The sequence below is a fragment of the Ambystoma mexicanum genome, chromosome 3p, assembly GCF_040938575.1.
Source record: "Ambystoma mexicanum isolate Mex_15411 chromosome 3p, UKY_AmexF1_1, whole genome shotgun sequence".
NCBI lineage: Eukaryota > Metazoa > Chordata > Amphibia > Caudata > Ambystomatidae > Ambystoma > Ambystoma mexicanum.
The window spans coordinates 913,726,580-913,752,402 of record NC_090925.1 but is presented as its reverse complement, the minus strand read 5'-3'; the positions used below and the strand labels follow the sequence as shown (position 1 = coordinate 913,752,402).

The following is a 25,823-nucleotide window of genomic DNA, read 5'->3' as shown; positions in this document are numbered from 1 at the left end:
TCCCTACTAGGAGCTTTTGATTACTGCAGCCAGAGCAGAGCTGTACATGGAGGAGGCTGCCTTCACTTTCATTTTTACGTTTTCGGTGCTCCCCAAGCCCAGGAAAGCAGAGAAAACGTAAAATGAAAGGCAAAAAGCAATGGCCCAGCAATTCTAAATACCACGTAAATCATAAATGCAAGGTCATGCCACACCGGACTCCCTGGTTGTTACAACCACTCGAAAGAGGGCAGGGGTTCCACTATCCACAGAGGAGGCTCCACCGGATAAAGATTGCAAAAAACATTATGCCCTAGGGAAACAGATTACTACTTCTGCAGCCTCTTCTACCAGAATAGCTAACCATACGACTCTTCTCGCTAGTTACAGTGACTGTTAGGCAAAGTGTGTATGCAGTAGCTACTGAGAACACTATAAACAACTCTGACTACAGGTATAGGAAACCCAACCTTTGGTATAAGCTTGTACTACACAGTTTTGGTAGCGTGTTGAGCAGCCAGGCTTATCTTAAGAGGGGCCAATGTGAGCTGTAGGGGACAGAGATTCACAGTGACAAGTATTCAAATACACTCTTACTCTCAAGGTTTCTTGAATAAACAATTATTAATTTATTTATCAGTCAGTTAGAATAAGCCTTCAGAAGGGAGCAATATACTAGTAACACACAAATACACTTCAATACTGTACACTCTTAGTTTCCAAATCAGTAAAGACCCTTTTGGGATGGCCCACAGACACAAACTACACCCTCAGGTGACTTCAATAGTTAGGGTGCTGGGGACATTAATATCTTACTGTTTGCCTTTAGAGTACTGTTATAAGTTGGTAAAAGGAAAAGATTATTAGAACAACAAGAGACCACAAATATTCTTAAGCAGGCAAATACTTTGGATCCCCTAAGCAAAGTCATGCAGTATAATAGGCTAAGCCAAAGTCAATGGGCAAAAGTCTAATATAGGATGAAGCACTTCTGGTAGGTAAGTAGAAAAGTCTTTGCGCAATGTTTTAGACGTCTTTGAAGAAAAGAAGAATCAAATGTAGGGCCACAAGCCGTTAGACTTGTTTTGTGAGTGGTAGAAGATGCACACAACTCTACAGCAAGAGGTAAGTTCTCTCAGACTTTGTACAGTACCTTTGAATTGAAGAAAAAGTGCAGCAGATGACTTCTGTTCCTGTGCAGCTCTGCAGATCTCGCTGTTCCTGGGCTTCAGTCGTGGGGACAAGAGGGAGGACTTCTGGGGACTCCTGCATCGCCATGGGACGTCCACTTCTCGCAACCGGCAATCTTCAAATCAGTGGCTGTTCAGTGTTTCAGCTCCTCGCATCTACCATAAATAGCAACACTGCGGTTCCTGGCTGTCGAGAGGGGCTTTCCTTGCTTCTGGGGTCCCGCACTCTGTTGGGGGCTCAGGCTTGGTCAGTCCTGCTTCCTGTGAGTCCGTAGGATCTTCCTGGAGCTCTAGGCCAGCTTTAAATCAATGCACACAATCTGGTGTCCCTCTCCCTGGCTATACGGTTTCCAGCAGCAACTCTGTGTGTGTGTGTGTGTGTGTGTGTGTGTGTGTGTGTGTGTGTGTGTGCTACATTGACCTACTGAACAGAATTTCTCCAAAACCAAGCTGCGTTTCAACAGAAACAGCAAAATGGTTGCGCTGGTTCCAGTGAGCACCATGGCCTCAAAACTGCTTTGTGCAGCAACAAAAAGCTGCCTGTACCATCTTGCCAAGCACATATTGGGCAGGATGGAACAGGGGGGCACACTGAGGGAGCTTGCCAGTGTGTTCTTACATGTGCAAAAGGAATAGAGTGAAAAAGCAGCACTGCCTTGCTGAAAGCCCAAAGTCCCCATTGAAAAAGCAAGCATTTAATCTTTAAAAATGATGCTGCTCTGACGCTATCTTCATCTGTTCTTTCTCAAACTATTGTTATTAATAAGGCCCTGCCATGTCCATTCATATCCCCGTTGTGCTTCAGCAAAACCAAGCATGACCCCTGAATGACAGGCTCTGTCAAACCAAATCTGAGAAGAATCAACAAAGAAACTTCATTTACCCATACGGGAAGCACATTCGTTTTTGGGTTACAAAGTATCAAAGATCAGTAGTTCAAAGAAACTCCAGCTATCTGGGCTATGTCAATTTCAGTGCATCTGTACTTTAAATAAACTACTGCCCACAAGAAAATAACTATGGCTGCAAAACAGTGTGGCAATCCAGATGGAAAGTCAAATACCCACATTTAAAAAGCAAAGTGCTGGCAGCTTACACCACATGTGTAAAATGGGCTTTGCAAACTAAAGAAAAATAAATGCCTGTTTTAAAAGAAAAGTAATATGTTGAATGAAAGTTTGTCTGTGCCTAGCAATGAATAGGGGTTGGCTGCTGGGAAACACATATGGGCTGTCTATTCAACAGGTTTGTTTTTTCTTAATTCAGTACCAAATAAAAGAAAACAAAGGTTTTAAACTGACTTGGCTAGATTTTGCAAGCTTCCAAAACAAGTTCTTCCAGTTGGCAGAGCTAAGGCTTCGCCCAAGGAAGGGAACCACCATAAACTCTCAGTAGATACTAACACCTCTGTGATAATTACTAGGTTGGACAGAATCTGGTCTGGGCTGAACCCTCTGACAATGGAGTGTGAAATGGGGAAGGGGCAATAAACCTTCCTTCCGGCTGGGAAACCCCCACCTTGCTCTAGAGGAAATGACAGTTGGTGGCAGCTGAAGAAAAAATAAATGGTCCAGTGACAAAGGACTGCCATTTTCTTCCAAAGACTATTTATTAATAAAAATGTAAAGACTTTCATCTCTGCGGCAGGATTTTGTAAAAATGTAAAAGATTTTGCAGTTTAAAAGTGATTTTGTGGTTTATAATTTGAGATATTGTAGAATTCACTGACACCTTGGGGACAGAAATGGCAAAGTATTGGGGATTATAAGGAAAGTATCCATGATGCCATTGCAAATTTTAATACTTACCTCCCTTATGATAATCCACACACATGTATAAAGTTTCAGAATTTTAGGCTGAATCTTTCATACTCAAAATTACCAAAAAGTATTAGAAGGTCGAACCAATGTCTCACAGATTTCAGAGTTGGAGTGAAATGGTCCGCATAGAATATGTAACCTGTTTATGTAAGTTGCTAAGAGACTTCAACTGTATAAATGTACCATTTGTGGCAAAATCGGATTTTAGCTAAAGTAACTGTGGGAGGTTTTTGAACATTGTAAAACTCACCTCATAAATCTGACATTCTGCCTGGAAATCCAACCACTTGAGAGCGAGGCGGGGACTAGCACCCCTGACCAATCCAGTCGGTTAGAGGTGTGCTTAGTTAAGCCTGTCCAGCCATATACTTTGATGTCACTGCATTATAAATAAGAGTCCCTGACAGGACTCTAGACGGTCACTCTTCCTGAAGTTCCTGCGCTGCGTACCTGATCTGCTCCATCCAGATTCCAGACCCCCCCCCCACCAGGCCAAAGCATTGCTGACCCTACTCCAGAGCCCACTGCAAAACCCAAGCATAGCTGATCCTATCCCCAGCAAGGCCATTGATCCAGAATCAACCCACTGTTCTCCCATTAAAAAGGGGAAAGCTGTGGTGCCTTTTGCATCCTGAACGAGCCTGGCTTGCTGCCCACTAACTGCATGCCCGCTGCCATCCAGCTGACCTTTAGTATCTAGTGACCAGAATTGCCATCTAGCTGTCCTTGCCATCCGGTGACCAGAACTGCCCAGCTGTTTGCTGTAAGGCGTGCCAGCCGTGTGGGGACCAGACCCTGTTGACTGTCCAAAAATCCCAAAACTAGGAAGTGGACTGAGAGTATAATCCCTACCCCTTGGAAATACATAGCCTACATTGTCTTGCTTTTGTCTCTATCCCACTACCTAAGCAATCCTATTTTTACCCTGAGAACTTGTTGAAACTGTTAGAATTATCCTCGTATCCTGTCCTTAACATTTAAGTGCTAGCGCCATCTCTTTTCAATTTTGTCTTGTGTAATCCCAAGCCATTAGTCATATTTCAAGTAATCAGACTGGTTTCCACCAGGGTTGGGTGCTGGGGTGACAGGGTTGAACTTGCAAATCAACCTTGGATCTTACGTGTCCGTATTTGGTGGTACAGTCTGAATACTCTAGTTTAAAGTAAAACTGTTCTTGTCGCAACTGATTTCCTTTCCTATTTCACGGCTTCATTTTGCTCAAAGCGCACCTTTTTATATCTTGCATAACTCATCCAGTTTCGTAGCTAGAGACCTATTTTCTACAGTGTCCCTGTGATATACCAGGCTCAAAAACCGCACTCCAATCTGTGTATTTCACCCGTTTTTATTAAAAACCGTTTGGGTAATTTAAAGCGGGAATTGCAAGTTTTCCCACGTGTCATTTGGCTGCAGCATGCTCTAAACTTTCCACTCGTTTTCGAATTGTATGCATTTGGTGATCCATTGCATTGTGATTGCCAGTGACATAACATACAGGCTATGGTGATAAAACATATGTATATTATAATTTAACCACACATTAATTAATCATTTGCCCTTTCCGAGTGTTATTTTAGGCCTTTGTTAAGGGTTTAAAGTTTTTGCCTCTTATTCTGTAAGGGAAGGTCGGATTTTTATTCTGTCTTCTGCCTCTTATTCCTGATTACCTGCTGCTTCTTTCTATCCACTCAGAATTCGATTATTTGTGGGTTGAGGGAAGATTGCAGTGGGAAACCTTAACTTGGGTGCTTTCTTTCCTGAAATGAAAAGGTGCTCATATTCAATTGTTCTGTGTAGATGTTCTAGGAGAAGGGTAACCAAGGGTCTTGATTCCATTTTCATTGTGATTCTCACCCCATTGGTGATTGCCGCCCCAAATTAAAAACATGATTTCTTTTGGATTTTAAAATAAATAAATAAATATTGCATTTCACAAACCATCCTGGTCCATTGTGACACAGGGTATTTTAAAAAGGGTGTGTGATACGAGTCATGTACCAACTCAAATTGAATCTGCATAAAAGAAGGAGAAAGGCATCTCAGTCGTGTGCTACATACTGGGCCGAGACCAAGGTGTGTGTCGCCAGATTGTAATCCTTAACATGTGGAAATTCAACCAGCTCCGAGAAGGATGTCTAGGTGGCTGACTTTGGAGTTGATTGGTCCCACCAACTCAAGGGGAGAAGTCGTCCGTGCAGGGGCTTCTCTGTCGATACGAATTTGGAGTTTTAGCACAACAGCAGGGCATCACCGGGCAAACCAACTGTCCAGGAGTTGCAGCAGTGCTTTACTGTAGCTGCGAACGCAGCCTGCAGTAAATGCACACCACGGTAGTTAAAACGAAACCACTGCCACCAGCCATTCAGTGGGGAAAGGATAACATAACATTGTTACATGAGAAGCTAGACTAAGGGGCTACTAGGTAACTCCTCCGGTTCATAGTGATAATATCGAATTCACAAATCTCGAAAACCAAAATCTCGAATACAAAAGGCCGAAAAATAAAATATCGAATTTTTTTTTTCAATGTGTTTTTTTTTTAAATGGGGGGTTCCCCCCCAACCCCCCTTTTTTTTCATTTTTTTTTTATTTTACCCCTTTTTTTTTACTTACCTGACCCCAAAAACATATATAAATAAATAAATAAAAAATTCGATATTTTTTTTTTCGATATTTTTTTTTTCGGTCTTTTTGTATTCGATATTTTGTTTTCGAGATTTTGACTGACTACCAACTCCTCCAGCACCCTATTGTAATGTGTGCTGTGTCTAGAAAGTTACAATTGAAAGTAAAGTCAATTTCACTTCACTTCACTGCTCTGGGAAACAGTAGTTTATCCCAGAGAAGGTATTTAGACTTTTGGGAAATCTGAAAGACTTCCCTGTGCCACTGCACTGAAGATGCTGTGTGACACAATGTAAAAGATGCCTATGGAGTTTGTCAGGCGCCATAACCAAAAGAAACACAAAGCTCAGAAATCACATTAAAATACATGAGAGAGTGGGAAAAGGGGTCTCACTCTCTCCAGGTTAAAAAAAAATCAAGTCCTCAAAATCCAGCAACGTTGCTGGGGGTCTCTAAGGTGGAGGGAATTGGCACATTTCTGAGAATTCTCCCTAACATGGGGCCTGCTCCAGGAAGGCCTTTAAGAGGTCCCAGAGTCCTTGCGATCACGCCTGCTGGCGGTCGTGACTGAGGGCAGGCAGGTGACCCATAATATATTAAAGAACACTCTAGACGCATCTGAGACTGCTGGACGTACTCTAACCCAGGGGACTCTTCTTAGGAGAAACGCCTGGCTAAAGAAATCAGGCTTCAAACCAGAAACTCGGGCCTCTCTGATTAACAATCCCTTCGAAGACTCCAACTTACTTAGAAAGGCTGTCGATGATGCCCTAAAGACTGCTAAGAAAGAGCATGAGACGCTGAAGTCACTCAGCCAGATCATGGCCAAGTGTCATGGTCAATAAGTCAGGGGCACAGGCATGCAGGGGTCGCATGCACAGGGGACCTGGGTGGACACGTCCTGGCGCCTTTGGCGCCAGGCTCATGAACAAAAGTAAACAAGAACATCTATTTAACACTAAAAATCTTTTATTATGGACATAGCACTTCAGATGCATTAACCTTGAACATTCCATCCTTTAAGCAGGATGCATTAACCTTGAACATTCCATCCATTAAGCAGCCCCAAGTGTGTTCTTGGGTGTGGCTGCTAATGGATTGCCTTTGCACGTGCTCACTCTTTAGGAGTGGCAGGGTGTGGCTGGTAAGTCGGCTCTAATGGGCGTGCCCACGATCTCAGCTGTATAAGCTGCCCCGATCCTCAAGACAGATGCTTTGCGTTATTCTGCACTTGCAATCAGCGTAAACGCTCACCGTCGCCTTATGTCAGACTTACCTTCGAAGATCCTGCTTCCTGGACATACTGCTTCCTGCCAGCATACTTACCAACTGGGGGAAGCTGTTCTTACCTTTACATCTCTTCGCGAACCAAGTATTCATCTTCACACTTTCCGGACTGCCGGAATCTTCATATTGGCAATGCAGGACGACGCGCTCCATCATCGACCGCAGCGCCTGCAAGGAAAAACAGAAGACAAGGTTAGACATCGAAAAAAACAGTCAGTTTAAGGTTGCGCTTCGCCATACTTTGCGCTTTTCATTCAACCACCACTTACCTGCTGTCGAACATTGTGGTAGCATCCATCTTCCATCCGGCCACGTCTCACAGCTGCATTGAGGCTGCATTTCCATCTAGGGGAAGAAAACAGAAGAGAAACATTATTGCAGGCATAAATAGGAGCAACATATAAACACATTAAACTGAACGAACATCATCACAAGAGCTCAAGAAAGACTTACCAATCATAAGGAGAAGCATAGTCGCAGCTGGACTGGACTAATCCTTATCACGGTTCATTGAAGGAACTAGGTCCCATTTGACGCGCCATTGCCAGAAGTAGCAGGACGGAGAGCTTATCTTCCATAATTCTCAGGTGAGCTTTATGGGCCGGCGTATGCTCACAGAAACGGTACTTTGGGGTGAAGGGTTCCAGAGGTACAACAATCACAGATTGGCGCACTCACACCCTTATCTCCACGCAGGAGCAGTATCACCACGTACCACCGCTCACAGCTTTTCTTCTGGGGGAGAGGCCTGAAGGGGGTGATTCAAGTTCAGGGAGGGCTGCAACCATGCCCAACGCCTCCGCAGAGACCAGGTGAGCGTAAGACCAAGCCCTTCCGCCAGCGAGGAGGCTCAAATACTCGCTGCTCCTTTTGTGGTCAATCTTTCTCCCAGTCTCCCCATGGTCAATATGGTGCTAGATGTACCCCATGGTCTTCCTGCCAAGGCTCATCTGGTAACAGCCAGTACCAGCAGGGAGGTCAACGTAGAGGCAGGAACTCTACTCCAAAAGGCTCCCCGGCCTCCACCTCAAAGTGACTCCCATGTTCGGGTCCCCTCCCCTGTTGAGGGACACTTGTCATCATTCACCCATGCATGGGAGGGGATTACATCAGACCGGTGGGTGTTAAAGACCGTCACCCACGATTACTGCATCGACAGCTGATGCAGGATGATCCTCGTCGCACCGGCATGGCCAAGCAGATTCGGTACCTGGATCTTCTCAGCCTGTCAACTTCACCTCTGGTCAAGCTACCAGTGGTTGCAGTTCTGCTCACCAGAGAAGGAGGCTCAATCCTGCATCACGACCCAGGATCGCTGAACCTGAATGCTTGACACCTGCAGCTTTAGAGTTCGGAGGGTTTGAGTTGCCAGCGGACTGCAGGGAAGTCCTTGTCAGGGCCAGAGCGTCGTCGACTGCTACGGGCACAAGTGGAAGCGTTTTGCTACGTGGTGCCGAGCGCAGGTGATCAACCCTCTGAGGGTCATGGCCCTGCAGATTCTTCCATTTTTGTTGTCCTTGGCCTAGGCGGCGCTGGTGCACGTCTCTATCAAGGTGCATCTTGCGGCTATCTCCCGCTACACAAGGTCTCCAAGATGATCTTTTCTTTGGTCCCACCGTCTCGTCAAGGAATTCCTCACAGATCTGTTTCGATCGTTCCTGCCAGTGAAGGTTCCTGCCCTGGTGTGGGACCTCAACACGGTGCTGATGAGGCTCATAGGGGGGCCCTTTCGAGCTTCTGCATCAGGCCCCTCTCAAGTTCCTCTCATGGAAAACTGCTTTCCTTGTGCCCATCACCTCTGCCAGGAAGGTAGGTGAGATCCAGGCCCTTTCCTGCGAACAGCCATATCTGACTTTTCACGAATAGAGGTTGGTGTTTCAGACGCACCCCTCCTTTATGCCAAAGGTCCCGTTGGACTTCCACCTCCACGAACGCTTTGTGTTGCCTGTGGTCTTTCCAAAATCTTTGTCGCTGGCTGAAAGGACTTTGCACTCGCTGGATGTTGCTTGTGCTCTGAAGTTCTACGTGGCACGCACAAAGAGTTTTCGGAAGACGTCTCAATTGTTCGTGAACTTTGATCCTGTGAACCATGTCCAAGGCTTCCATCTCAAGGTGGCTGTCTGGCTGCATCACGCACCGTCATCGGTTGGCAAACAAACTGCTGCTCGGCTGTCCGAGAGGTCATTCCACCAGCGCGATCGCTGCGACAACGGCGTTCATGTCTGGTGTGCCCCTGCTGGACATCTGCAGGGCTGCTACGTGCACCTTCACGAGATTCTACTGCGTCGACAGGGATTCCAGAGAGGTCCAGGGACGGCCAAGCAGTGCTAAACAACCTGTTCGCTTGAAGGTGAGCCTGTTCCGGAGGTAAGAGTAATTGCTTATGTTTAGCCTTGCCACTGCCCGTGGTTGTGTAATGTTGTACTGCTATGTAGTCTTTATTCATGAGCATGTGAATTGATGCCAGACCCCATGCTGGAGAATGAACAAGTTACTTACCTGGAACTGTTGTTCTCCAGCATGTGTCGGGTATGGATTCACATACAAACCCTCCCTCCTACCCTTCTGCGGCTCTTCTTGATCATACTGCCACTTTACGTGCTTACCAAATCTGAAGATGGCTGCCAGAGGAGGGGCTTAGGGAGAGGGTAGTCATTGGCTGGGGTCAGAATGGCCCAGAGTGCAGTGATTGGTTTAGAGGAGAAATACAGTTTGTAAGTGAAAGTGAAACTGTTTTTTCTTTTACTGAGGATTCCTGGCCTGACAACGAGGAATATTCATGAGCATGCAAATCCACGAAAGACCCATGATGGAGAACAATAGTTACAGGTAAGTAACTTGTTCCTTACAGAGACAAAAGAACTGGACGAGAAATTGCTGCAGCTGTCGTTGGAGGCGGCTTCCAGCAAAAGAGACTTCACAGATTCTCATGGCTCTATGGATTTGGCACCTTTTTACAGCACCCAGATGAAGAATGGATATCCTGGTTTGGATTCTCTTCACTCACTTTGTCCTGCACTCTGGTGAGGGGACTTCAGGGTTTCGAATCGTGTCTCTGGAGAGCCGGCAGGAGTCCACCAAAGTTTCGGACAGATTCGGACTTCGGAAGAACATGCAACGCACTCAGGCTCGAGGTCCTAGGGTATTGCTGGTTTGCAGCTCAGGAAGGTCGCAGCAAGTCATGGCATGGGTCAAAATGCAGGTCTTCTTGAGACCAGTGGATCATACCAGCCGTTTTCAGGACATGTAGGTCGACTGGAAGGAAGGGTTGCATCAGGCTCCGGTTACACAGCAGGCTATCTGGTTGCTGGAAATCGCTGCAGACGTCTTTTGTTCATCTTCCTCTTCGGATGCAGCTCATGTGGTTGACTTGTCAGCAGCTTCCAGGTTCGGATTATTCATCAGGAACCACAGCACAACTTCTGCAATCTCTCCCTGCAGTTTACACTATGGGGCGGTCTGGCTGTCAAATCGGGACAGCCAGCCCCCTCATTGAGACTTGGTTCCTTTCAGGCAAGGTCAAAGACAAGGGGCTGCAGAGTTTCAGACTCCTCCCTCGCTTCCTGCCTTCTCGGACACTCTGGAGCCTTGACGTGGAATACAAAGGATTCCTGCTGAAGACAAAACTTCCACTGAGGTCGTTCCCACCTAGAATAGCAGGGGAACACCTCGGAAACAACAACCAAACAAGAAATGGCAAAAAAGAGCCCACCATTACAGCAGAATAGTGGCCCTTCTGTGCATTACTGAGGCTGAATTACCAGCATGCGAGTTATAAAACAAAAAAGTCACCAAGGTAAAACCACTGCCAGCAGCTATTCAAGTAAACTTGAAATTGTAACACAAATGTTACCTGGTAAGTAAGAAAGGGGATATATTGTATCCCTCTAGCACTCCACATAAGGTGGGGTTGTGCTGAGGGGATATATTGTATACCCCTAGCACTCCACATAAAGTGGGGTGTGTTGGCTCACTTGAATCAATGTAAACGGGATGGAAATCCCACTTTACTTCTTAAGAACAGTAGTTCACCCACAAATAATATGAATTAAAAAGGAAGCCACTGCATTTAAAATGTGGTGTGTTGCCATATTACATTACAGTCAGTGCTATAGGAAACTATAACTCCAATCATCCTCTATAGAGAGACATAAAAAGACGACCCATAAAAAGAGTAGAAGACAGATTAGAGGGGGAAAAAGATTCCCACTCACCTAAGGACATGATAAAATAATTACCAAGTCCAAGCAAAAAGTTCTGGGGTTGAAACAGAACAGGAAGATTTATCATAAATATGAAAATCTTAGGAATAGGAGTTAGGTCTTGGAGAGGTTGAGCTTCACGTATGCACTGGACATCCAAGACTGGATCAGCAAGAGGCCGGTTTTGAGCCTATGGATGTCCTTGATGTAGTCAATCTTGAGGTGTACCTTTGTATTGTTGTCCTTGTTAGGCAGAAACCTGTGCAGTTCCCTTAGGGACCACTGCAAAAGATTTAAGACTACAGGTGTTGGCAGTAAACCCACTTGGTAGCAGTCTGTACCACCCAGATTTACCTGGTAGCTGTGGCTGAGCAGTCAGACTTCCCTCAAGAAGAGTTAGGCAGTATGCAAAGTATACACAATAGGCACGCAGATACACCAATACAAGCAAACACTGACCAGAGCTTTGGTATCAGAGTATATCATTATTTATTTAAAAACACACAGTTTGAAACACTCCAGCACTCTTATGGTAAAATGTTCTAAACACAGTTACTATTGTAATATATACACCCCTTTTTCCTTATCAGATAAGTCACAGTAAAACACCACTTATTTTCATACAGAGGTGAGCGCTTCACTAGATTGCACTCCAATAAGTTTGTGAGAAAGGGAGGGAGAAAGACAGAATATGGAAAGGTACACCACTCTAAGGTTCAGGAACACTATAAGCAAGGCAGAAGAGCAAAAGTCACTGGTGAGCCAAAGTCCAAAGGCTGGGCCCACTCTTAGAGAGAGCAGAGCACAAATGCGCCCAAGATCACACAGTTACACTAGGCTCAGAAAGTCTTGCAGAGGGTTCAAAAAAGTTTAGAGAGGCTTTAGGAAAGTTTAGCCAGGGTGTCCCAGGCTAACTCAGGTTCGAAAGCCGGGGGCTAAATCTACCCCCTACAGTCGGTAGCAAGGGAAGCCAGGCGGGACACGGTACCTTAAGTGGGAAGGATCCTCCAGCGGTGGCAGTTGTTCCTGGTAGTGGGTGCAAGTTGCGTCGTCGTCCAGGGGAAGAGAAGATCTCGACTTGGAGGAAAGATGAAGGTCGTTGCACTACCAGGGCAGAAACCAGCCGCAGAGTTTTCCGGTTAAAGGTGGTACCTTTGTTTCGCAGTCGTGGTAAAACATGGTATCCCGGTTGCCGGGGTGCTTGGCACGGGCAAGGCGGCCACGAGGTACGTTGGGAAAGCGAAAAGACGGTGAAACTGGTTATCCCCACCAGTCAAAGGAAGAAGACTCTCCGGCGGGAGATCTCCTCTGTCGTTGGGGAAAGTGGTGAGGCAGTCCAGCAGGGCTCCACCGGTAGTGGTGTCGTGGCAGGTCGGCTCAGCTTCTCCCTCGTCGGATTCTTAGGTCCTGTGGCGACTTCTGAAGTTCCAGTCCCCAAAGCCTTGCTTTTATGCAGCAAACCCCCATTCACTCAGCCTAGCTGTCACTCAATCAGGATGGAGTGCGACTTGAGTTGCCTAGGCAACTCAGTCCAGGGTGCCTAAATTTCCCTCCACCCCTCCTAAGTACCGCAGACAGAGTGGCACCACTTTGGAGGGCTTCTGTGGAGAAGCCCGCCAAAAAGTGGAACAAAGGGCTCGACTTGGGTTGGAGTCACAGAAGAGAACACAAACGCCATTTTAGAATCAAGTTTTGGCAAAAAATACCAACCGGAGAATTTATATTAATTAAGTAAACCGGCGGTATGTTCGAGGCTACCGTAAATAATTAAATAAAGGTAGTAGCCTAAAACAATGGGAAATCCCATAGGAAAATATTTGCGGTTGAATATAAAAAGTAGTATCCACTGCCACCAGCCAAAACTCGATCAGGGGGGACGGAGGCGTGCCCCCTCGACTAACAGACCCCGGGGCAATTGAATTGCCCCAGCCAGTACGTCCACAATATGATGGTTTGTACTGGTTCTGTTCAGAATTTAAGACTAGTAAAGTCAATGGTGACTTTATATGCCCTGGGAGACAGTAGTCAGTCCCAGGGTATGGAGTCTATACTGGGGGGTCACTATGACACCCCTGTGTTACTGCACGGAGGGTGCTGTGTAACACACATCACAAAAACACATGAAGCCCTATGGAGTAAAAGACCCCATAGCCCATTAAACACATCTAGATTCAAAGAAACACACTCAAATCATGCCCAAGAGTGAGGGTAAAAGAGTCTCACTCTTGGCAGGAGAAAAAAATAAACCCCAAAAATCCAGCAATGCTGCTGGGGGACTCACTAGGTTAGGAAATTCAGCCTAAACAGAGAATTCTCCCTAACACTCCTATTGGTCTATGTGGATGTTGTGCGCGGCTAGGAGGTCTCCCAGCGGCTCCATGTATAGATTTGAAGATCACTGGGAGAGGTTGAAACCCTGCAGGACTCCACAGGTGACTGGTAGCATTGGCGATCTAGAGGGGTCCATCTGAACATACTGCTTGAGGTTGGCGAGGTATGACTTAAACCAACGTAGGACAAGTTTGCTGATCCCCATGCGCCGATGTAGGGTGTCCGGAAGCAATGAATTATCCTGTGGGATTTTTATCTGCCATGGTTGATGTTATCGCTACAACTGGTGCTCTAAAGAATATTCTTCCCTCTCCCACCTTCCAGCTCACATGACTTTCAAGCCATCTGCAAAAATATTGTGTTTAATAAAAGAAAGTATTTGTAATTATGTCCCCATACATCTGAAGCCCATGGGTCCCGCTCACAGGTGGAACCCTAAGAGGATTTGACCCGGGTTGTAATTTTACACCCATAAATGATGGGTAGCTATGCTGGAATTCTCTCTGCTCAGTTTATTTTGTTTGATGCATTGACATCTGTGGCAGCAAGAGGGACTGCTCACTTTCACTTTCTTGGATGAAAAATACATCTTGACTACTTTCTTCTCTAGATTGTGTGGTGTTGTCTCAAACAACGAAACAAAATCCAGATTCTGACCAGAACATAACTTTGAGGATTCAAGGGCAAGAGAAGAGGTCTCACCTTTCAGTCACCATCCGCAAGGTAAGAAAGATGTTTTCAATCTTGCCCCTAATTACTTTCCCTACTGTATGGTCCATTACTAGGTGGATCCTCTCACGGTCATTGTCTTTCTGGTTTGAAAAAAATGCATCCCTCAATTACTCTCTGCGAGGAGAGACTAAGTAGTTCTTCCCCTGCACTCCCTTCACATGCTACAGTTTCTCAGGTAGAGGTATCCTCTCATGAATGCATGCAGTCTGCATGTATAACATAAACATGAGTTTCTTAGCATGTGCTTTAGTGTATTTAAAATCTCAGATTGTAACCCACCATAGTGGGGGAGAAGAGGGTGAGGGTGGTCTGCTATGCAGGGTTCTTTTTTCTCATCAAGGATCACCATAACATGCATTTCTGATACTTGTGAATCTGCTTAGACTCACATGCTGTGCATATAGTCTGACATCTAGATTGAAAAGGGACGTTGACCTGGACGTGCCTGTAACACTATCCCTATCGTGACGTGTAGTGTACCCATGATCCCTTGCGCATCGAGGCCCCTGCAGATTGTTTTTAGTTCTGCCATTCTGGTTGGTCGCTTTTATGGACCATATCTCAGAGCAAGGTTTCCTGATTGATGTCCCTGCAATCAAGGCTTTCATGTAAGGGGTAAAAAGACTTTGCCCTCCTATTTCTAATCCAACTCCCGGATGGGACTTTAATGCTGTCCTTACTAAATTTATGGGCCCTCCCTTTGAGCCATTGCACAAAGCTAGTCTTAAGGCTCTCACCTATAAGACTGCTTTTCTGGTGGCTATTACTTCTATTAGGAGAGTTGGTTAACTGTAGGCTCTGTTAGTTCAAGACCCATTGGTCACTATTCATAAGGACAGAGTGGTTTTGCGCACATACCTACGCTTTGCCGCCTAAATTCATTTCCAAGTTCCATGTAAACCAATCTGTTGAACTTCCAACTTTCTTTCAATATCCCAATAACTCGGTTGAAAGAAGCCACCATGCACTGGATGTTAGGAGAGCAGTGGTGTATTACCTTGATAAGACAAACCCACTTCGAAAGACAGATCAATTCTTTGTCTCTGCTGCAGGTAGAGAAGGGGACCCCGTCTTTAAGTCAATTTCTGCATGTATTGTTAAATGCATCCAAATGTGGTTACTCTCTGGTTTAGAGAGATTTACCCATTATGCCTAGAGCACATTCTACTCTAGGCTCAGGGGCTGCTGTAGCTTTCATTGCAAATGTTCCTCTGGACTCTATTTGCAAAGCAGCTACATGGAGTTCTGTTCACACCTTCACTCAACATTGCTACTTAAATACACATTCTAAGACTGATTGTCAGGCGGTGATGAGACAGATCGGGCCGAAAGCCCACAATCCAAATGTTCGAGGGAGAAAAGACTGAAGAATATTTTCCGAAATAATCTTAGGTCTTTTCTCCCCTGAACATTTACACTATGGCCCCCGCCCTCAGCCACACACCCCCACACCCTTTACCTTGTGTCCCTGCAACGCCTGTTCCCTTTCACTTCTGTGATCGGGAACTGGTGCTGCAGGGTCCTTTTTATTTTTTTTGGGAGGGGGCAGGGGTTGCTGCAGGGGCTACCTCCCAACCCCAGCTCACAAATAGTGAGCAAGGGTGTGGGGGACACCCCCACAGCACTCAGCACCAAATGTGTGATCTGGTCGAAACTTTTCGGCCATTCAGGATTTTTGAACGGCCGAACTTCGGCCAAATCACGCATTCGGTCATTTTTTATCAGCATTTTGGATGATTCCACTAAGACATCTCTTTGCTGCTGTTTCTTCACACATCCCACCACCATCTCCTGGTATAGCCAGCTAGCCTATGCACAGCATGTGATTCTAAGCAGATTCACAAGCATCAAAAGACCTACATTACTTACCTTATTCGTATTTCTGGTGCATGTATCTGCATAGACTTAAATGCACTGTCGTGATTACCACAAAATATCCAGCACTAAGTCTTCGACAGCGTACCTTGCACATCTCAAGTAAACTCCGTCTCTCTGTTATCGAGCCAAAATGCCCTTTCTGAACGCGTGCTGCCATGTTACCATTGCGATTATGGCGTCCTCTCCACAAGCAAAACTACCACGCTCGCTATAGGGAGGAGGAGGATCCAAACGAGGTCACGGATACCCGTTATAACGCTTCTGGGTAGCCGTTCTCGCAGCTTCTGATTTCGTTTGAATCACAGCTCTCGTACCTATGTCCTGTTTCCGTTGGCTGCGCCTGTTAATTGTTTTTGGCTTTGACCGCAGTCTGAGTTTTTGACCGCCTTGTTTTACTGTTTGTCCGCTACTGAACTGCTTACACGTTGCCGAACCCCGGAGCGCTGTTGATCTGCCTTTTCCTACTGTTTGTCTGCTACTGAACTGCTTACATGTTGCCGAATCCCGGAACGCTGTTTGACCTGCTTTGCCTACTGTTCTATCTATACTGTCCGCACGTTGCTGAACCCCGGAACGCTATTGATTTTCCTTGCCTCCTGTCTATCTATACTGTAATGCCCGCACGTTGTTGCACCCCGGAACGCTTGACCATCCTTGCAACAACAAAGTACTAATCATCCTTGATTGGCATTTGGATTCATCTCGCCGGGTCAAAAGGAACAATGACCCGACCCACAACAGTACGGCATTACCTGGGCATCATCACAACCATCTTACCTGAGTAAATCTGCATAACCCAAGAGAATAGCGCACGAACTAGAGACTAACACCTTGCGCTGAGGTCGATGGGCGTCCTCGTTTCGTCGGGGTAGTCTGTGGACTTGAGACTACTGAATTCCGCCTAGGCGTCCTCGTTTCGTCGTGAGTTAGGGATAGGTTGGGTTTCGCAGAGTTCCTCGGTAGTGCCTTCCCGTTGGTAAGTCAATCTATGCTTATTATTTGTTCATCTTGCAACAAACGTGCATATTTGTCACCCCTTGACTTTTTCTCTCATGCTGTGTCTTGACTTCTTCTGATATACGGCTTTACTTTTCTACAGTCCACGCTGTCTGTATACATCAACAGCCACTGCAGCGTTCCCAAATCGGCTGCCTTTTCTGCACTCCACGGTGTCTGTGTCCATCTCCAGCTCCTGCAGTGTATCCATCTTTTGACTAATCGGTCCCTTTGTAGTTTGCTTTGGAAATACAAAGGGACACATTGGTAGGAAGAACTCACTACTCTTCGAGTTCTTCTACCGGGCCTCCTGATCAAGAGTTGGACTAACTTGACATGCACCGCCCTTCCTCCCTGCTTCGAATTGAAGGAAAATAAACATCTTACACCTTCTTTTCTTCTGTACTCACTCATGCATTCTCTTCAGGCTCCCTCATGGCAGACCAAACACAATCAGGGGGACCTCGACTTGCGAGGGATCATGGGTACACTCAGCCCTACAGATAAAGGGTGTATCGCCCACTTTTACTCCCCAAAAATTTACAAATACTCCCAAAAATTTCAAATGGGGAGTACAAATACTCCAAACAAAAAATAGGGAAAAGACATGTGGAATCTTGCGCCCTTGCTATCACCCTCACAGCTCCATGGATATGTTTGGACCAGTAGTGCATGTAGTGCAGCAGAAAGAAACAACCCTTTTAACTGCCTGATCGGATGAAGTAAATGTGTATCTTTACAGTGCATGAACAACTAGGTGCAAAGAAATATATATTACAGAAACATTTCCGTTTTTCAGTTAGTATTTTATAAGCGAGTAAAAATGTTTTATCATTGGGAATTGGACTCCCGAAAAAATCATTTTACTTTCAACTTTACAAAATGGGGAGTAACATTCTCCCACTTCCAATCCTATCTGGAGCACTGGGTACACTACAAGTCACAATAGGGATAGTGTTACAGGCACGCCCAGGAAGTAACAGTGTACAGTGACTCCGCCTATGTGATGTCAACGGTGGACGCAGGGTTAGCACGTTGGAAAAGGAGGGGCTACCTCTGAGCGGATGGCATGCCAGTGCAGCATGCCGACTTTTTATTATTATTATTATTGGACAGGCTTATTAAGGCACTGCAACTCCCAGTAGCTATTGCTAGGTTTTTGGTAGCGCAACTGAACCATAACATCCCGTTAACGTTTTTTCACAGAATCCTTGGCTGCCCTCATGACGAACTTGTTGAAAGCCCAAATTCCCTTATGCATGTATCCATTTGTGCTACCCCTTCCCTTTTGTAATAGTGTCCGTATATCTTAGAAACTAAAGGTGTACATGATAAGTGTTGGTCAGTGCGTGAGTGGGTTTTCTTTATTGTGTTAACATTGCTTGGTGGGTCTGTGGCGCACATCACTGTCTTAGATGGCTGCAGGTAAGCAATATGGAGGTTTCCTAGCGAGACTGCACATGGCCGGCGTATATGTGCAATCACAATGCAGGTATCCGTAGGACTCCAGTACTGGCCACATCTTCTAATGCCCTTTTAATTAGTTTAGGGAGCGCACGTCTGTCCGTTTCACAGCTATGCGCATGCGTAGGGCATCCTCTTTGTGCCGGTAACACCGCCCCTGTCGCCAGCCCTACGAATTCATACGGTAGGCTACCTCATTTCAAGCAGTCCTGGCAACTACGTGGTTTGCTGTGCAAACCTACCAATTTATGGCTGCAGCACGCCTGGCTGTATGAGGCCCACTGGAAACAAGGAACAGCAACCTCCAGTGTACACTGGGCGTGGTAAATGTCGCATTAATTTGATTGATGTGCAGCTTGCCTTTCCATGACCCGTGAAACAGACACACCGCCTCTGCAGTGAGCACCGTGACGGAAAGTGTCAAGAGTTCGCCTTCGGGTTTGTAGAGTTGGAGAAAACGCTTAACTGCAGGTGTGACAGTCTGTAGTGAGTCTGCAAAATGGCAAAGCTGGTGCGACTTGGTCACTCACATACAAGTGCATGTAAAGACAAGTAAGCAAAGAATATCATTGGTGGTTTAAAAAGTACTGTAGCCGCATGGGGCGCACTGAACAATTATCTTCCTGAGCCACAAAATGAAGCTGCGTTTCTCCTTGTTGTAAGCATTCTTGTATCTCAGAATTTATTCATCTCCGTGAATGCTGGTCCTGCGGCTAATGGCCTACAATGGAGTGTCCGTACTGCATATGACGAGAACTGAAATGGAAACACAAGGCACCAGTGGGCAGGCTACTGCCCTTCCAACAATGCAGTAGGTTAAATTCATGAACAGCATTCTCCACATCTGCTCCTGCCAACCACAGGGGCACTCCTGTAGGGCAGCGGATCCTTAACATCCTTGCAGACCATATGCTGCGCTGCAGACCCTTACCTGGCAAAGGGCATTGTATTGTGCATGTACCATGACGGGCTACTGTACAGAGGGAAGCTACTTAGAAGTACTTGGGAAGGTTCGGTCTGGGAGCATGACTATGACTGCCGCCTATTTAAGTGAGGGCCACCCAACATTTCCCTCTCTCTGCATGTGCCCTATGTTATCCCTGTAGTTGGTGCCCCTTCTGGTACCGGCCCTTCCTTTCCTTTTGTGTCGTGTGTTACAATACCAACATAAATAGAAACCAACTGGAAAAGGAAAACGGTTCAATGAATAAAGCTCCTTTCAGAGTTGAAAAATGGAATTGGCAACGAGCGGCTGCAGGGCGCCACGCACCGTATACGCTCCACAAAATGTGCGCTACATAAAGGGAGGTGTGACTCTGTGGAAAACACTGCAGTGGAATCGGGTAGAAAGGGCTGTCTGTAAAAAGGTTTTTTTTCCCGGGTTGCTGTATGTTTGAAACGTGTAAGTGCACAACAACTACTACAAAAATTCTTCCTGTACTTCCAAGAAGGGCAGCAAGGCATTTTGGATATGTCATGCATAAATCGGAATGGCAGGAATAGTGAGATGAACGCCATTTGTGTCAAAAACTCTTTGTGCTGTGAAAGTTATATTCCCATTTCTGAAGTACGACATAGTCACATGTCGTAAAAAGGCACAAATCGACTTCTTCACAATGTACCAGGCTTTCTCCATTTCAGGACCAAATGAAAAATAACTCAGCCACATCTGTGTCTGCGTAATGTGATAAAAAATGATGCTGGAGATCAGAAACATACGCATGACCTGGGCAAGTGCCTCCTTCCTTGCAAACAGCATGAAACTCCGGTAACATGTTGAGAACTTTTCCCTCCACAATGAAGAAAAATAATGATTGTGCGTCACCAAAGTCTCACAAAGACAAACCAAAATCAGTCACTTTATTGCAGGTACTCCATACCAGTACAAATCCACATGATAGAATCCAAAATGACCAGCCACTGCACAGTGTTTTTCATTCACTTTCAATCAATGGATTCAGAACTCGCCCAAAAACCGTACGCTGTGGCTCGTTAAACACACAGCCATAACGGCACCTTCTGCAGTTTTGTCGACAAATACACAGTGTACCACAGTCTGTGCATACAAACCACACCCAGAAACCTTATTGCGCAATCCTGTAGCCTCCACAGTGCCATTTCGATGGCCGCCACCAGCAAAAGGCCGGGATGTAACGCGTGCAACCCTGCAACTATCACAATGTCCGCGGACGTATCGTGCTTTGCGCACAGGAGTGAGAGAATACATTTCAACAAGGGTAGGGGATTTCGTTTGTAGTGCTGGCTCTGAAAAGAGCCTTTAAAAAAATATATATATTTCTGAGGCTTGTGGAATCTGCTTAGATCACATGCTGTGCATAGGCCGATATCTAGTGGAAGTTGCGGAGTATTACAGTTTGTTTTTCGAAACTCGAAAATGGGCGTCAACACAGGGCGTGCCAGTAATACTATCCCTAGTGTGACGTCCACTGTACCCATGATCCCTCACGCATCTAGGACCCTCAGATTGTTTTTTTCCGCCATACTGGTCGGAAGCATTCAGCGGAGTTCCCTGGCATTAGCCATACTTTGAAAAATATTGTTATATTTCCCCCTTTTTCTCCACCCCAACGTCGAGTCACCGAAATTCGACACTCTACGCCGAACCGGAGAAGAAAGCGACTGTCGAGAGCTTCACTACAGAGTGGGCCTCGGAAGGCCTCTGGCCTCGGCCCGGGCCTCGGAAGGCCTCTGGCCTCGGCACTACAAGTAGGGAGAGTGGGGGGTGGACATACTCTACACTCTTATATACTTTCTATATATTCCTACACTTACCAGCCCGCTGCCTCAAGGTGCGTATGGAGGGTACCCCTTTCCAATTTTGCCCAAAGTGCAACTGCAAGTTTCCTTGGGTTGACAGACACGCCACGTGCAATCTCTGCTTGCCAAGGGATCACCTCGAGGCAAATTGCAGAGCGTGTAGTAGGTTCAAACCTAAAACACTAAAAGACCGTTCCTCCAAGCGTTGGGCCCACCACGAAGGATAGTACCACCACTACCGAAGCTCGACGCCAGGCGTCGAAAAGCTCCGAAGGCCCAAAGAAGCAGGGTAAACACTCTTCCAGCCACGGGGAGGGGGGAAAAAAACAGAGGAAGCAGTCTCAGCCTACTTCCACACCGCAGAAACATTCCACTCCTCTCAAACAGACAGATAGGTCTCACATCTCAATTATAGATGAGACAGGGAAACTCCCCCCAGGCAAAGTCATTCCCAGTTCAAGAGAGTGGTCTAGTGAGGACATAGATAGAGTCATGTCAAGAATGTCATGATTGGCAGATTTCTATTCCAAAAACCCTGAACATTTTCTCACTTATAACCCCAACGGGTCAGCACCCTCAGGTTCCAAAGATCCTATCCCCCCAAGTAAAGAATCCCGGTTCGAAACAGCACGGTCTTCAGATCCCTTCCACATTCACCCTTATTCTCAAGAGGAAGATCCTTCCCTTTGTGAGGATGCAGATTTGGGCATGTTGGAAGAACAGACTGGGACAGGCTACTATGGGGACGATGAGGAACAAAAGGAGGAAGAGGACGACCCAGAAACATACAGGGTAGATTCCCCGGTAGATAAGGAACCACCGGTTAACGACTCCCCGGTCGACAACCAGCCTCTCCTAAATGAAGTCCTATCTCGAGCAGCAAACCACTTCCGCATTGACACCCAGGGTGCTCAAGAGGAAAGAGATTTTGCCGAAGAGTTGGTGGGAGAAAGGAGACCTGTTGCGCAGGCCATCCCTATCCTTAGGTCAATCCAAAGAAGAATAGACCCTTCACTGGTAAACCCCAACCTCACCAGGGCAGTCACCCCAGGATTGAGAAGCTTTTCAGGGCAGCCCAATCAGACCCACTGTATATAAGAGGGCATCTGAAACCGGACTCCCTAGTCGTTAGGAACACCCTTGTCATCATCAGAAGCTCCTCCCGACAAGGAGAGCAAGAAAATGTATGGGTTCGGTAGGAAGGTTGCCTCCACTTCCGCCTACCAAACAAGAATCGCCAACTCCACCACCCTGCTGGCGAGTTATAACTGCCACCAATGGGAGGAAGTCGCGGCACTCATAGATTCCGCCCCAGAACCCCTAAAGAGCCAAATGGCACGAGTCTCAGCGGAAGGTAGAGCCGTATCCGGTTGCATTTTAAAGGCATCCTTTGATGCCGCAGATAACGCCGGGAGATTGATAGCAGAGGCTACGGTTATCAAGAGACATGCCTGGTTACGGCAGTCTGGATTCAAGGCCGAAACCCAAGAATCATTGTTAGACAAACCAGTGGAGTCCGATCTATTGTTCGGTAAGGCGGTCGAGGACGCGCTGAAAAATGCCAAGGACGAGTATGAAACACTCAAGTCCCTAGGTCAACTAACCACTAAGCCCCCAAGTCAAAGGGGTAATGGCAATTTTCGCCGCACACGCGGACAGAATTCCCAAAGAGGGTCAAGCTATTCCCATGGCCAGGGTACGCAGTGGAACAATAACCAACAGTCTACCCAAGGTTATAGCAGGGGGAATAAGAGAGGAAGGGGTAAAGGTAGAGGCAGCCCCAGTAGAGGCAGCGGCACGCCTCCTCCAAAACAGTGACGCTCCGCTCAGGGTCCCTTCTCACGCATCCCCAGTAGGAGGACGCATTTCCAACTTCACCCAGGCTTGGGAAGGGATCACATCAGATAGATGGGTGCTGTCCACAGTGTCCGCAGGATACTGCATAGAACTGTTAGAGCGTCCCCGAAACCACCCTCCATGACAAAGAGCACATTCTTTGGACCACCAAAGAATCCTCCTCGAGGAAATCGTCAATCTGCTAACAAAGGACGCGATCAAACTCGTCCCGGGACACCAGGTAAACAAGGGGATTTATTCAACCTACTTCCTTGTACAAAAGAAAGATTTAACAATGCGCTCAGTATTAGACTTACGGCCTGCAAACCAAGAGGCAATCCCCCTCCTAAAAAAGGGGGACTACATGACAACATTGGACATGAAAGATGCCTATTTTCATATTTCCATGTTCCCAGCGCACAGAAAGTACTTGCGGTTCAAGGTGGACAGTCGGCACTACCAGTTCAAGGTACTGCCCTTCGGGATAGCTTCAGCTCCAAGGGTATTCACCAAGGTACTGGTGGTGGCGGCAGCACACCTACGCAGGGAAGCAATCCCGGTGTACCCTTACCTAGACGACTGGCTCATCACGGGGGAAACCCCAGCGATTTGCAGAACAAACATTCAAAGAACTATCGACCTCCTCTTCTAATTGGATTTCTCAATAAACGAGAAAAAGTCAAGTCTGGTGCCAAGCACCTCCAAACAGTTCCTAGGAGCTATCCTAGACACACAAGAGGGATTGACCATTCCATCAGAGGAGAGAATTCGGAATATACTACTGCAAATTCCTCAATATCAGGCCGGTCCTCAGATAACGGTACGCAAAGCAATGCGTTTGCTAGGCATGATGGCGTCATGTATTTACCTGGTCCCCCACGCGCGGCTGCGCATGCGTCCCATGCAGGAATGGTTGGCGAAACAGTGGTCTCAAGCAAGTGGTCAGTGGGACGATCTAGTGGTCGTTTCGGCAACACTGGTACAAAGCCTTCGCTGGTGGACAAGAGAAAATCTGTCCAAGGGGAAACCCTTTTACGATCCCGAGATACAGGTGGTAGTCACAACCGATGCATGCCTGACTGGGTGGGGAGCTCACCTCCTTCACCACACAGCTCAGGGTCTCTGGTCTCACTCAGTGGCCAAGAATCACATCAACCTGCTAGAGCTTCTGGCAGTATTCAGAGCGCTTCAAGCGTTCGAGCCCTACCTGCTGAATCTGTCAGTGCAAATCCGGACGGACAGCACTACAGCCATGTTTTACTTAAACAAGCAAGGAGGGACTCGTTCGCCAAATCTGTCCAAACTTGCCCAGAGAATTTGGATATGGGCACTCAAACGGAACATCTTCCTGTCATCGCAACATGTTCCAGGGGATCTCAATTCTCTGGCAGATGCACTAAGCAGAGATCCCCTCCCAGAGGAGCACGAATGGTGTCTACACAGAGAAATCGTAGAAGATCTCTTCTCTCAGTGGGGTTCCCCCACCATAGACCTATTCGCCACAGGCGAAAACAGACAATGCCCAAGATTCGCGTCCAGATTCCCACAACCAGGCTCCCAGGGGAACGCCCTGTGGATTAACTGGTCAGGAATGTTTGCATATGCTTTTCCACCAACTCCTCTCATCAGGAAGGTGGTGAACAAGTTGAACAGGGAATCGATGACGCTCGTCCTAGTTGCTCCCGTGTGGGTGAGACAACCGTGGTTCCCACACTTACGCAGGCTAGCGATGTGCGAACCCATCAAACTCCCGGGCTGGTACAACCTACTGTCCCAGCATCAAGGTCAAACAGTACATCCTCTACCCAACTCAATGAACCTAGCAGCATGGCTCCTGAGGTCATAGAGTTTGGACATCTCAATTTGCCCCAAAGATGTATGGACATCCTAAAAGAATCTAGGAAGCCTAACACGAGGCACTGCTACTTTGACAAGTGGAAGAGATTCGTTAACTGGTGCCAGAATAGACAAATCAACCCAGTTGACTCACTGAAGGTGCATCTGGCAGCTCATACACCACCTCCCATAACAAGGTGTTGTGGTGGAAAGTTCCAGTGGTTAATGCCTTCATGGAAGGAGTAAAGAGACTTCACCCTCCTATTTCAATACCACTACCAGGTTGGGACCTTAATGTGGTGCTAGCTAAACTCATGGGCCCCCCATTCAAACCCAGGCATAAAAGCAGTCTCAAACACCTGACTTATAAGACAGCCTTCTTAGTAGCTATTACATCCATAAGAAGGGTTAGCGAAATTCAGGCTCTGTCAGTGCAGGATCCTTTCTTTACAGTCCACAAGGACAAACTGGTTTTGCGTACACACCCTAGGTTCTCACCTAAGTTTATTTCCAAATTCCACGTGAACCAGTCCATCGAGCTTCCGGCTTTCTTCCAAAACCCACAAAGCTCGGCTGAGGTGAAACTACACACCCTAGATGTGCGTAGGGCGGTCCTCTACTATGTAAACAAGACCAGACCGCTAAGGAAAACAGACCAGCTGTTTGTCTCCGTAGCTACAGGCAGAGAGGGGGATCGTGTCTCTAAAGGTGCCATTTCTAAGTGGATTGTTAACTGTATCCAGCTGTGTTACTCCCTTTCTGAAAAAAAACTGCCTTTCACGCCAAGAGCCCACTCTACAAGAGGCATCGGGCCCTCTCTGGCTTTCATTGCAAATGTACCCCTAGACACCATTCGCAAAGCAGCTACT

The 25,823-nt window shown here is 46.7% G+C and overlaps 1 protein-coding gene across 2 annotated transcripts in view; it reads left to right on the top strand.

Moving 5' to 3' along the window:
- The window catches only part of LOC138581103 (NFATC2-interacting protein-like), a 267,438-nt gene that overhangs the window by 180,299 nt on the left and 61,316 nt on the right, over positions 1-25,823 (top strand). For both annotated transcript variants that reach the window (XM_069652180.1, XM_069652178.1), the window contains exon 8: positions 14,045-14,157. In XM_069652180.1, coding sequence (XP_069508281.1) covers positions 14,045-14,157 — 113 coding nt within the window. The remainder of the gene's footprint in view (positions 1-14,044; positions 14,158-25,823) is intronic.